General features: G+C 31.9%; 1 protein-coding gene across 1 annotated transcript in view; it reads right to left on the bottom strand.

Annotated features, from left to right (window-relative positions):
- ZPLD1 (zona pellucida like domain containing 1) overlaps nucleotides 1-14,016 on the bottom strand; it is a gene marked incomplete at both ends in the record, with an annotated part of 40,473 nt that overhangs the window by 6,326 nt on the left and 20,131 nt on the right. Inside the window, 4 exons of the mRNA XM_081326342.1 lie at nucleotides 508-588; nucleotides 2,572-2,669; nucleotides 10,699-10,771; nucleotides 11,453-11,634. Of these exons, the coding sequence (XP_081182468.1) occupies nucleotides 508-588; nucleotides 2,572-2,669; nucleotides 10,699-10,771; nucleotides 11,453-11,634 (434 nt within the window). The remainder of the gene's footprint in view (nucleotides 1-507; nucleotides 589-2,571; nucleotides 2,670-10,698; nucleotides 10,772-11,452; nucleotides 11,635-14,016) is intronic.

Below are 14,016 nucleotides of genomic sequence, written 5' to 3'. Positions count from 1 at the left end.
CTCTTTGTACAAATAATGGTCTAACAGCTATAAGGGGATTGTAAACAGATTTGAGTACATTCTTGTTTATGTTCTAACATAAATGAAATTGAAATATGCACTCCCTCCAGTACTGGAAGAAATATATATTCAGTGTGGCTTGTATCCACCTATAATATTATTCTCCATAAATTTTTACTTTGAATTCAATGCAAATTGGAATCCATCAATTGAGAATATTGGCTTAGTATATATTTATTGATGAAGGCAAATAGAATAGGTTAGACTTAGCAGATAGCCATTATTTACGTACATGCATGTTTCTGCACTGATTCCAAAGATTCAATTCTTCTATATGCATTACTTATTACATTAACTGACATTTAATGCTGTAAATAATTATTAAATGGAATTAATATTTTATTTAAGCAATTAAAACTTTTGTGTTTACTTTCAAAACAATCCATATGTTTTGTGTAATCCATCACAACCATGTAAAATATAAACATGCTGTTTAAAAATGTCTACCTAAAGAAGAGATCATATCGCAAATTGTCATTTGGATTTCCAGATGGAGTAGTGTAGCAGTAATCCATCAAAACATTCCATCTGCCAAAGAAGAAGAATTAACAGTTAAAACACTATTTCTAATTCATTAAACTATTTCATGTATGTACTGTGTTTTTACTAACCATACAACATATGTAACTTTTTTGGGTAAACCCTTACAAATGGATTTGCGCAACATGTTAACTTGGGTAGGGGTTTTTTATTTTGATTTATTGTTTGTTTGGTTAGCTTATGGTTCTATGTATTGTAAAAATTAGTAATCGTGTTAAGTATTCATGTTCAAATATCTAATGAGCTTCCACAAAGAAGAAGGGATCAAGCTGTTTTCCAAAGCAAAAATTGAGGTAGTTTCTGTGTTTGAATATAGAAGAAACTAACTGAATGAACACCTGCAGATTGTCTGGATTCATAAATCCTACTTACAATAGTGGCCAAAATTGTGGAAACCTTTTGGGAAAAGTGTACAGTAGAAATGCCACCTCTGGTTAAGTTTCCACCAATTTTTCTTCTAATTTCTTTATAACTGTAGCTTTGTTCACTTAATAATACTATTTTACATCACTTTCTGGGAAACCAGTCAACTCTTTGCACCATTACTTTAATTTTATTATGTTTTACAAACTCACTAAATGAAAGAACACAAAAAACCCAACCCAACCAACTTGATAACGATCACATAACACACTGACAAGTCCTCCCCTCAGCTTCAATACATGACATCAATAACTGAATCCTACTGTGACCTGATTGGCTCATTGCCCAAACAAGATGACACCTGCTTGGCTCTCTAAACACTCATGCTCATTGGCTACAATCAGATGATGGAAAGCTACCTGATATCAACCTAAGCAAGTTGTGCTTCCTTTTTCTGGTTATTTGGCTATAACTTTTCATAAAATACAGTACATATAATTGAACAACTATGTTGCATCACATTCTTGATTAAATTATCTTTCCATTGATATATAATTTTATGGTACTACTCCAAAAAAAAGTGGTTTTATTAGCCATCAAACCTCAAAAATACCAATTTTCCCAAAAAGTTTCCACAATTTTGGCCACTATTGTAGTTATAACACAGGTCTGAACTTGATACGATGTGAATTGAGTAGCCACCATAATTGGCAAACCATAGTTTATAGCTTATATTAATATGCAAGCCCATTCAATATACAATATCCACAACTTTAAAGTAATGTAAACTATGAACCAATTAAAGTGTAAGTACAGATTTTTGACAAGCTGAAAGAAAAGCTCAGTTCTGAATGTCATATGTCATATGCCTAAACCAGGGGTAGGCAACCTTGGCAACCTCTCTCTTTCCCCTCAGCATGGCTGGCTCAGGAATTCTGGGAGTTGGAGTCTATGAGTCATAAAAGAGCCAAGGTTGCCTACTTCTGGCCTAAACTATGTGCTCAGGTTCCTTATACATTTGCAATAATTAAAGCTGTCGATTCTTATTTAAAGAATTGAACAGCATATAATGGAAAAAATATTTTTTGCCCAATATCCTGATGTGTTATCCATGATAAGTTAGAGTTAGTGATACTGGATGAGCTAAACCAGTGATCTGCTTTTATTCAAACATTATTCAACTAAAGACCTACCAGATGTTTTAGACAACCTAATACTCTTGAATATTCTTAACCTTGGTTAGATTTCTTTGTTGCTTGTTTTGGAGAGTTCATGGGAGTTGTTTTTTGTTCAGCTGGGTTTTGTAGCTTAGCATGTTGGATGAACCTAGTCCATCTAATTATTTATTTAATTCAATCCAGGACCAATAATAAAAACAAAGTACACAAATATGGTAAATAAAACAAAACATTTGGTTCATTAACAGCAATGCTGGATGAACTTAGAAAGCAAGTTAGCCAAAAATCAGGCTGGTAAGGCACAATTTGTGAACTTAACCAGTGTGAACAATGTGATAAGTTCACAAGTCATTATAGCGCAAGGAGCTTGGATGGAGAAGTGTTAGGAATATTAAATGCAAAGCCAACTGATCCATGTAACTGGCAGTACCTTCCATCTAGGTTTGTTGCTCTTACAGCTGCAAAAACTTTTGTTTTCAAAGGTAATCCTGTATTAGGTATAATCAGCTGTTGGCTGTAGGTAGAGTCCTACAAGAAGATAGTAAATTCAAATATTGTAGCAATGTCATAACACAGAAGTCACAATGAAATTACAGAAATGTAAAATGTAGTCTGCTTGGAGCATAGCTACTGTAATAGAAAGGAAATAAGATAATTTATAGTTCTCTGCAAGGCAAGGCACACTACTTTTGAATATCAGTGGAAACCCTAGGAATTTCTCTCCTCCTAGGAAAGGGAAATAGCATTGAACAAAGTGTAATTTATAATTTGTTTATACAGTTTTCCTCAAAATTGCTCCCCCAATACCTTTTTATCTACTTAAAAGCAAACATAATCACTAACCAAATGACTGGAAAGGGACTATTGAGAAAAATTCTAAGAGAAGACTAGACTGATTTTCTACCTCTTTCTTAAAACAGCAGTTGCTGTAGGTATTTTTCAGAGGAAAAGTTATAGCCCAGGTTCATGTGTCCATGTTTTCAATAAAAATTTAATCTGGCCCTCATGTAAGACAGAAATCCATGATGATTTTCTTGTTTGTTGCAATCATTTAAAAATAAATGGAACTTGTGCAAACAAATAGCTTTTGGCTTTCACTGATTTACATTGTGTATTGGGCTCCACATAAAACTGGAACAGTGCACTGACATAATTCAATATGACCAAATGCACTTGCATCAATGCACTTAATGTTGTAGTTTATAGGGAGCATATGTCAGGATTTTTAGAGATAAGATCTTCAGAAAATTTTGTGGCAAGTACAAATGGTACCAGACAGTATGTAAATGAACTAAATCAAATATTAACCAAGACAAGTGAATGGTTAAAAAGTGTCACATTGAATTTATATATCAAACTATAAAATGCATTAACATACAAATAATCTCTCTCTTCAATTTAGCAATGTTTTTTTTTAAAAAAAATATTATTTAGAGTTCTCCTTAATACCAAAAAGATACTGAGACAGTAGGAACAGTTTTATAATCTCTACTTTTTGCTAATATATAAACCAATTTATGTTGAAATTATTGTACTAAATTCATTGGCATTCAAGACAAAACAAATTTAGATTTTTACATCTTTTTAACTACATATTTAATACTTGGTTTTGATAATTTGAAATGTTATACTAGAAGTTAAATTGAATTCTAGAGGTTGAATTGAAATTTGAAATAAGATTGGGCAGCATCTCATTTTTTTAAAAATAAATAAATAAGCAAATAAATTACACTTACAATGCAGCTTTATACTTGACCTTAAACAAAACAAAGGCATATTGAATTTACTAGGATATTCCCAGATAAGTGTGCATAAAACTGCAACTTGATAAATATTTCTGTTCTATTAGATTGAGCTATCCAAATTTTGCAAAACATATCTATGACCTTTATTTTGGTGTAATAATTTGTAGGAGTCCTTAACTAATAGATTTGAAGTTACCCCATTCTGATTCAAATTAAAGATTGCTTAGTTAGATAGTCTCTCTATGAACTTGGAACAAATACTTAAATTGATTACTTTGATTCACAGTTTGAAAGGTCTTCTCATATTTATGCATCATGGAATTTTAAACAAATGTACAGGACTCTGAATTAATTTCTTTTGCTAGGATGCTTTTATTACATACATTACAATTCTTTCATAAAGTTGTATTTATCCTTCTAGATACTAGCTTTAGTTACTAGCTGGAATAATGAATTTCAAAATTATTGTGCCTCAATTTAAGAGTTATATCTGACTCCACTTAAACCCTAAGTGCAATATACCCTGTATTGGATAGTGTTTCAGTGGGATCACTGAATATGTCAAGATATACTATATATGGAAAATACTGGAAGACAGATATAATTTTGACACATTTCCCATGAAATGCTTATATTATAGAAATATCATAGATAAAAATAACATTGAATCTCTCTATGGTGAGTGAAATCAGTAAGATTACTAATATATCTTTGGACTGACCATTGCTTGTTACAGAAACATTTTTGACAATATTCTGAATATTACATCTCTATCAAAATTAAAAACAGTGGATTTTTAGGGTTAGGGCTTGGATTTGCTCCTGTAATACAGGAAGGAAAGGTGTCTGCCTGGCTTGCCATAATGGATTGCTGAAAGCCGATAGTTGTCACAGAGTTTTCTCCCAGCAAAGGAATACGACAAAAAAACAATATGGTTACAGCATAATTTACCAGAGGGTCATCAGTTTTTCTTTTTCTCCTTGTTAGGTATTGCAATGATTAACTTTACAGTTTTATTATTTCATGACTTTTATTGCACGAGGGTATGTTTTAGTTTAATTAGTTTAAAATTCATAAAAATAAAAATGCCTATAGATACTACAAGGCTAAAAAATCAGTAGGTTGCAAGTTTTAATATCCAATTAAATAGTGAAAACATTTGTTAAAAATCGGGAGTTCCTGCTTTGAATGAAATTCCTTCTAGCTTAGTCAGGCATCAAAACCAGGTAACTTTACAACTGCAAAATTACAAGGTTATAGCAGAATGTCAATTTTGTTCTGCAAATATAATTCTCAAATTGAATGTCAAGTATCAGCATTTATTTCTTTTAAAAGAAAGAGAAGCTATTCTCCCAAATCTGTATCTTCACTTCTAACCTTACAATGTGGAAAAAGGGAAATCTGCAAGAAACTATAATCACAATTTTGCAGTGCAATGCACTGTATAATGCAATATAATGCTCTTTACTTTCCTTACAAACATTTCATTCCAATATGTGAAAGTTGAGGATAGAAGAATGCCCCAAAGTGCTACACATTCTTTTTCAAAGTACTTCACATAGATTGTTCCTTATGGAGCCACATTATAGTTATTACACCTCTGATCATGAGTCAATTTTGGATTATGAATAAACACCCCAGGGCAAATTGGTATGAATGTACTCTGTTTCAGTATGTGTCCGTCTGAAGATCATATCACAATCTGTTTATTAGGAACATCACAACGATGACAACACAAGGGAGTGTGCTCAAAAGGGAATGACTTTTGTGATTTCTATAAAAGACTTTGCTGCAGAAAGCAAATGAATAGAGAATGGATATTGGAGTCAGCAAACAATGCATCTGCACTGAGCCTTGCAATAAAACAGCTCTTAGTAACCCTCCTTCTCCCATTCACTATGACTTTGGGAATGGAGAAATCTGACAGGTGAACAGAGGCCTTTATTTTACTGTTTCCTTAACAAAGAGTTTCTTGTCACCCAGCTCTCTAGCACTAAATGGTTCCATAATGGACTTATCTGGGCTAGCATTTTTGCTGCAATCCTATAACCATTATTTCCAAAACATTTATGAATGGGCCGACTAATTTCTTATCAACATCCTTTTGTTTTATTTAAAATCTCTCAACTATCTGTTTAAAATTTGGCACACCTCTTTCCTACCATATGGACCACTTTCAATTTTTTTTATCTCAGAGTAATGTTACAAGCCCTTTATTAGCATCATGTAATCTTAAAGGTTCAAAATGCATATACACATTTTTGTCAAATTTGATACCCCTTTTTGACAAAATAAAGGTTAATTTATTTTGAAGCTTTAAATTCATTATATTTAAAACAAAAAGAACCTCTGTTCTTTTATGTTTTTCTCATGCTAGACTATGAGAATATGTAACCCAATATATAAATAAATGAAGCTAGATTATAAAACAATCCAAAAGAAATTATACAAATTCTGAATAGCAATCTCCTACACCTGTGTAACCCATTTCCTAATTCTTTGATATCATGCCTAAACTATAAACAAATGTGCCATTCAGAATAAAGATAGCCTTTATATTTTTAAAGCAGTGTACATGGCTTAACAGTGCTATTGCTTTTTTCATACCTGGAGGTTAGTGATTGTGTTAATTCTTGAGTTATCCAGCTGAGAAAACATGGTTTTCTAATGTTTTGGGATGTGAGTCAGCTGGAAAAATAAATTGATATATGGTACTCACCAATTACATGCTGTAAAACAATTTTGTTAAGCTTTTTGTTTTTAAGGAAAAAAACTGATTATAGTTAGAACAATATCTAACAGATGTTGTTACCATAGCAGCTCATCTGCTCTAAGGGGAAAATCCAAGATGAATAATTTGTATACCTCTTTGCATCAGAAAGCTATTCACCAATAAAGCTTCCAAAATGCTTTATCACAAGAAGCAAAGCTAGTTAAACATTACTGAAGGGAAGTAATCTGCTATGGAGTAAGGTACACCTGCCTTGGCCATATGATTTTATTTATTTTATTTGTATATTAGGTTTATCCTACTTTTATTACTTTTATAAATAACTCAAGGTGGTGGATATACATAATACTGTTTTCTCCTCCTATTTTCTCCACAACAAAAACTCTGTGAGTTGGGTTGGACTGAGAAAGAGTAATTAATCCAAAGTTACTCAGGCAGTTTTCATGCCTATGGTGAGACAAACTTACAGGTGCCTGATTTCTAGAATAGCATTTAACTACTATACGAAACTGGTTCTCATTTACAAGATCAGTGTATAAAACTTACTGCAGTAGCATTTTGAGCACAAAAATTGAAAATCAGAATACAAATTGGCAAAATAGTACTGGCTATGACTAGTCCTAAGAGCAGGTTATCATGAGCTTTAATGAAACCAATTTATTTCAATTTTTTCAGCACAATATGCTATTCCTTCTTCTCAAAGTTTTAAGAAATTTGCTCCTTTCTCTCTGATTGTGTACATACATTATTTTAAGAGTGGAAGTAATAGTTTTAATACAACAGATTTTAATCTAGTCTGTAGAACTGCATATTACTAGAAAGCAAAACAAGACATTTGTTTAACTACAGTTACTATTATTCTGCTATCATACTTATAGCTCATTCATTACACTCCAAATCTAAAGAACAGACTTTTAAATTAACTGCGTGAATTATATTCTAGGTCCATGATGAGATGAATAATAATCTTGAAAATGTAATTGTAATTTAGTAAAATACCAGCTGAGAGACGGAAAGATGATTTTTAAAAAAAATTATATATTTGAATGAATAAAGAAAAATTCTAATCAGCACAAAATAAGATCTGGAGGATTAGCATTCGCCTTATAAATAAAAATCAGTTAAATTCTTCACATTTCCCACTCAATGACCCTATTTATTCAATACAATTTTTTTCAATTACATATATTCAAATTTAATTATCATGCTAATAAATAGAAAGCATTATCTGCCATCAAGAACAATGTAAAATATTAGCTGTCTCAATTCCCTGCCAAAAAAGAGAATAGAATAGAATTAACATTGATTTATATTAGTGGTAGATGTTTTTGGAATACCCTCACTATTGAGAGTTAAAGTTCTGAAATGACACAGGTTGCTTCCCCAAGTTTAAAAAATTGTAATTATATTTGCTGTATCAATACTTATGACTATATATATATATATATATATATATATATATATATATATATATATATATATATATATATATATATATATATATATATATATATATATATATATATATATCAGGTCATTAGTATATGGATGGTTAGGATAACAGGGAAAGTGCCTTAATTTACAATGGAGGTGTTATTTGTGAAGCAGCTTCTGAAGCCCTTATGGAACCTACACCCAGGCTGAATAACTGAATCAGTTGAACTACTGTTGCCCGGTACAGATAGTCCAGTCTTAATGCAGGTTAATCAGAATGCTTCCATTGTAAACTGAAAACAAAATTGGAATTATTATTACTGTTGTTGGTTACCATTATCACCATCATTATCCAGATTATAATCCTTACCTATATGTTCAATAAGTTTCATTCTATCCATGTCACTGTTTTGTCATCTTGTTTCTTTTAAGTTAAAATTTGAACAAAACGTAAGAGACACAATACTATGGTTCCATATTATAATTATAATTATAATTAACATCAATAATAATTATCATTTTGTTTATACACTGAAAAAAGATTTGGGTCAAGAATTCATAGCCCAAAGTTTCCTTCTGAAAAAAGGAAAAAAGAATGAAATACACCTATCTTTCTATGTTTTAGCAAGCATTACTGGAAAGAGGGTAGGAAAATTACACAGCATACATGATGATGTTATTATATAAGTATCATCAATTTGGTGTCATTCCTATTTCTTGTTGAAACACAGAGCCATGTCACTTCTTTCTTTAAAAAATCTACCCAGAAATTGTTTTAGTAATAATTAAGAGTAATTAAAAAATTAAGAATACAAATTCAATCTCCAGTACAAAGCTTCTAATGTCTATCTACTTACAAGCGTCTACTCACAAGCAATTCCTATAAGAACAATCAATTTAAAACTGATTTATCCTGATGATTTCACTGGAATATAGTCTGGAACTAAATGAACTAGAATGAACTGACAATAGAAGGTGTACTGTACTGTATATGTTTAGAATAAAAGGGGCTGAGTGAAGGCTGCAAAATGCTTAGGAGCAATAAAGGATCAGGAGAGCAATCCATTCATCTTTTGTTTTGATATAATCTTCTTCATCAAGAATGTATGTGTTATACAGTGAAGAGCAAAGGACCTGGCTTGAAGACTGAGCCTGATAAACATGGTCATAGGATTTCTATATACCTTGAATGAATTTCATCTGTGGACACTCCAGTTGCATTCCAGGACACAGAAGAAATTCAAATGTATTTTAAAGAAATTGTACAGAATGGAGAAGTAGATCATAAAGTGGTAGATCTATAAGCATTTTGAAAACAATGTAGTGATAAGCAATGTGCTAACAATGTGCAATTGTCTAACTTTTATTGCCTGACTGATTTTCTCTGTCTTTTCATATAGCAGCTTTCCTTAATAAAGTGTAGGAATAACATATTTTTACTTTACTGAGGATTTGACAAAGAGTGCCATGACATCCTGATTAGTAAACTAATTAAATGTAGATTGGATAGCATGATTTTAGATGTATACTTGGTTTGAAAATCACAATCAAAGGTTTTTATATCAAATTGGATCAAGTTGAATGCCAGAAAATACAATCCTAGAGTCTTTACTGGTCCAAAAAATTATTAATGACTTGGATAAAGTTATGGAGAAAATGTTTATCAATCTTTCAACATTTGATGACATAGCTAATATACAAGATGAGAAAAATAAAACTCAATTTAATCTTGCTTGAGATATGTTTGAGATATTATTCTACACAGAATGAAATTTAACAGAGAGGTCCAAAACTGGTCACTTGTCAGATAAAACTCAGATGTTCCAGTATAGGATAACACCTTGGTTGGTAGCAGTACTTTTGCAAAAGATCATGGGATATTCATTGGTTATAAACTGAATATGAGCAGTGTGACACATAGCTATCAAAGAGACAGAAACAATTTTATCAAGTTTCGTTTCCAAATCATGGTGATTAGTGAGTTTCATTTTATTCTAATTTGATCAAAGTGAAATTCTAGCAACTATATCTTTAAAGGGTTAGTTTCATTTAAAAGAGCCAAAAGGAATGATTAAATGCTGGAAACTAATTGTATGAAAAAAAGGTTAAAGGTGGTTCAGCCAATTTTACTTTGGAAAAAGAAGAATATGATAGCACTTTTTAATTTTGAAAAGAGAGGATGAACACCTACTCTCTGCAGAATCCAGAACCGAGAGTCATAACAGAAAGAGGAGTCAGCTCCTAGGAATTCTTCTCTAGAGCAAGAAAGGAGCCAGGATTGCCCAGAACAGCTGCACATAGAGGTTTCCCATGAGGATGTCACCAGACAGTGTTCTCTTACAGGTTTTAGAGCTGAGCAAACTGAGGAAAAGTCATCTTGTCTAAGTCAAGGTTTGGCATCTTTAAATGTACACTGGGTTTTCATATTTCCTCTCTTAACCACCTTAGGAAATTGCTTGTTAATGGCTTTTGGATGTTAAAGACTTTCTGAAGGTTTCATTAAACCAGATACATTTCCCTTTATTGCTGATGAAAGACGTTTCATGCAAGTTTAAGGACTTTATTTTTTTAAAAATAAATAGCAAAAAGATGTCTAGAACATTTGTATAACAGAACAAATACGTTTAGAACATTTATTTCTACTTACATTGTAAAGGAGCAAATTCAAAGTGCTTATAAATGTACCATTGTTCTCTCTTACAGAAATTGCAGCTGATGACCTATGAATAGATTAGAAAGCAAAGCTATTTAATATGCCACACATTCAATGCTTTTTCTTATTAAAATAAGGCATATAAGCTATTTTTTATTTATTTATGCAATTTATTTTTGCAACAGCTCGTCATCCTCACAGAAGGAACAATGAATGCATGAAGCAAATAATTAGGAAATGAAGGCAAAATAGTCATCCAGTAATTTATAGGATAGCATTTATTTCTGAGTCATATATTAAAATTTTGTTGTGTAAAAATTAACCATGTCCAAAGTAAATCTGTTCAACAACTGTTTTGTTCAGTTATGTGCAGTGAAGCATCTAAATATCTGCTTTCTGGTTAATAAATATTTTGGAAGCAAATTTTATTGTGCAATAGCAGATGTAGTTCAAATCAAATGGTAAACTAAATCCTGGGAATCACGTTCTTTTAATACTGTTTTTCTCCATGTCTTCTTTCTTTTTTTTCCTTCTCTAAATTCTCATGAGTGATGACAATTTTATGTATGCAAAGAGAGAGGGCTAACATTTGTCTTGTGCTGGGAATGTAATATGCTTATAGAATACAACCAATTACACTTCTCTAAAATCTGAGTGGTTTCATAATAAAAATTGAGCAATCATAGTAACTTTCAATTTATAAAACAGTAGTCATTTCTTTAAATATCAATCTAATATTCATACTTACGAAGCAAGTTGTGTATTGTTGACTAGGTATTCCAAAGGATAGCTACAGCTAAATTTATACAGAAGTCCTGGTAAATAGCTGATAATTGTTGGTGGATCTGGGGTATCTATATATCCTGAAATATTACCTATTTGGACTGTGGATGCATTGCCATATACATTGATACCTGCAACCGAGGTTACCTATTAGGATAAAGCGAGAAAATTGAAATTACAGAGATGCAAAGGTTATAGTAGAGAAAAATCTATAAAATAATATAGATAGGATTTTAGTGCTTAAAACATCTTTATGGACTTATCTGAATGACTGACTCAACAGTGCACTCCATTTTGGGTTGACTTACCCAACCAACCCTATTGCTTTTCTTTGCAATCATGAGGGAAACAAATGAAGCTACAGGTAAACACTTTGGCAAACAGGCAGAATGTTATGATTTGATAAAGAATTTTGGTCCTGTCATAAAGTCTGTTGAGTATTTGTGAAATTCCACTTTAAAATGTTGGGATATATTTGGCCCTTTAGTAGAAGGTAAGTAACCTCACAAATATTTGAATAAAATAGCTGGTAATTCCTTCTTTTAATCAACAGCCCAAGTGAGGCAATTGTCCTTTATTTTTATCTCTTCAGAAGTGCCTGTTGGGATTGTAATACATTCTGACATTGTTACTGTGGTTTTAAAGTTCAGACAGAACTGCTAAGCAATCAAACTGGCAATGTTTGTATTTAGAGGAAGAGAGAAAAAACTAAAAATAATATTGCCATGTTGCAAGGCAATATCATTTGCAAATTCATACAATTGGTCCAACTCACAACATTTAAGAATATTTCAGGTAAGCCTAGCTGGAATTAAAGCCCTCTCCATTCTGTAAGAATTATTTGTGCCTCCTACCCCATCTATACTATACCAACTGAAATAGTAGAAAGAGACTTTATCACTGCCAGTCAATTCTATCACAGTCATTCTCTACCACTATAGGCGTTTAACCTATTTCCGAAAGTACAACAGATAGGCTCTGTATGTTTGGATTAATATTGAGTTTACTAGGGGAAAAGATTATTAGTATGATTTCTCTATCTATGGCTAAAGCGCCTCTTATTTTACCAGCTTCAAGAAAAAGACATGTCAAGCAGAGTCTATGTATACTTATTTCTTAACAACAGCTGTGACTGATGCTGAATCACACAACTAGTAATGTGCTAAACTTTTCCCTGCAGTATTTTTGTGTAAAAAAAAATCTTCTCTGAAGTCATTAATTGTCCTCACAAGAATATTTTTTGTTTTGAAGAACAGTTTAGAGTGATGTCAAGCCTTGCCTGCGGTTGTGGAGGAAGGAGATAAGGGAAAGAAATTTCTATAAGCCCTCCTATTGTAAATTAGTGGCAACCAAGTAGAACATAGGATTTATCAAAATACATTTTAATTTATATACAAAACACCCTGGATATTACTTTTCTATTTTATATCTTAACTTTCTATAATTAGACTTGCTTTTAATCTTGAATCTCTCTCTGTAGTGGTCAGTGGCCCTACCCAAACAGTAAATTTTCCACCTCTTTTGTTTCCCATGATTAACGTCTAACACTTTTTTTTGTTGGTTGAAATCTATGAAAGCTTAACTCTGAGATATTTATTATTTTAAACTCTCTTCTCTCCCCTTTCCTAAATTAATCTAAGGTTGGTTACAATCCAATCATTTATCTCTTCCTGCTGATGCAGTGCTAGTCTTCTTTCTTAGCATTCACTATTCTTCCAATGGTATCTGTCAGAATTATCTGGGTAAATTCAGTAATCTCTTCTCCACTGTCTTCTTGCATCAGTTAGTTCTACTGCATTTCCAATGACAATTTCTGCATTCATTTCTTATCTACATACTTCTAATAACAAAAGCAATCACTGTGAATGCCCTCTTACACTTCCAAATGATGCTGAGTAGTATATTATTAGGCACTACAGGAGAAATATATCATAATTGGACAGGGATAAATATATAGATTATTATTACATACAGGTAAAAGCTTCATTGCAATGATCTTACATGTCATAATGAAAAGGGGAGGGAGGGAGGGATGGGAAGGAAGGAAGGAAGGAAGGAAGGAAGGAAGGAAGGAAGGAAGGAAGGAAGGAAGGAAAGAAAGAAAGAAAGAAAGAAAGAAAGAAAGAAAGAAAGAAAGAAAGAAAGAAAGAAAGAAAGAAAGAAAGAAAGAAAGAAAGAAAGAAAGAAAGAAAGAAAGAAAGAAAGAAAGAAAGAAAGAAAGAAAGAAACAATCTTCTTGGAAGATTCTAAACATTTAAATCTAAACAGCATAGATCTTACTTATCTGCTCCTTATTATGGAATTGAGAATATTAATTGCCCAGAAATTTTCTTCCTTACTAGCAAACTAAAAGTGTCAGAATCTAAATGTAATATACAAAGCAAATATAAACTGTATATTAAAATGGTATAAGAGTTTTTGAAAGTGACAGAGCGATTAATAGATGACATTTTCCATTTCTGCCCTCCAATAAGAGTTGCCCATTATTACTGTTTGGTTTCGTAACTGAAATTGGCAAAATCATGATTG

The sequence above is a fragment of the Vipera berus genome, assembly GCF_964194415.1.
Source record: "Vipera berus genome assembly, chromosome: 4".
Taxonomy (NCBI): domain Eukaryota; kingdom Metazoa; phylum Chordata; class Lepidosauria; order Squamata; family Viperidae; genus Vipera; species Vipera berus.
This window is presented reverse-complemented; position numbering and strand designations above follow the sequence as displayed.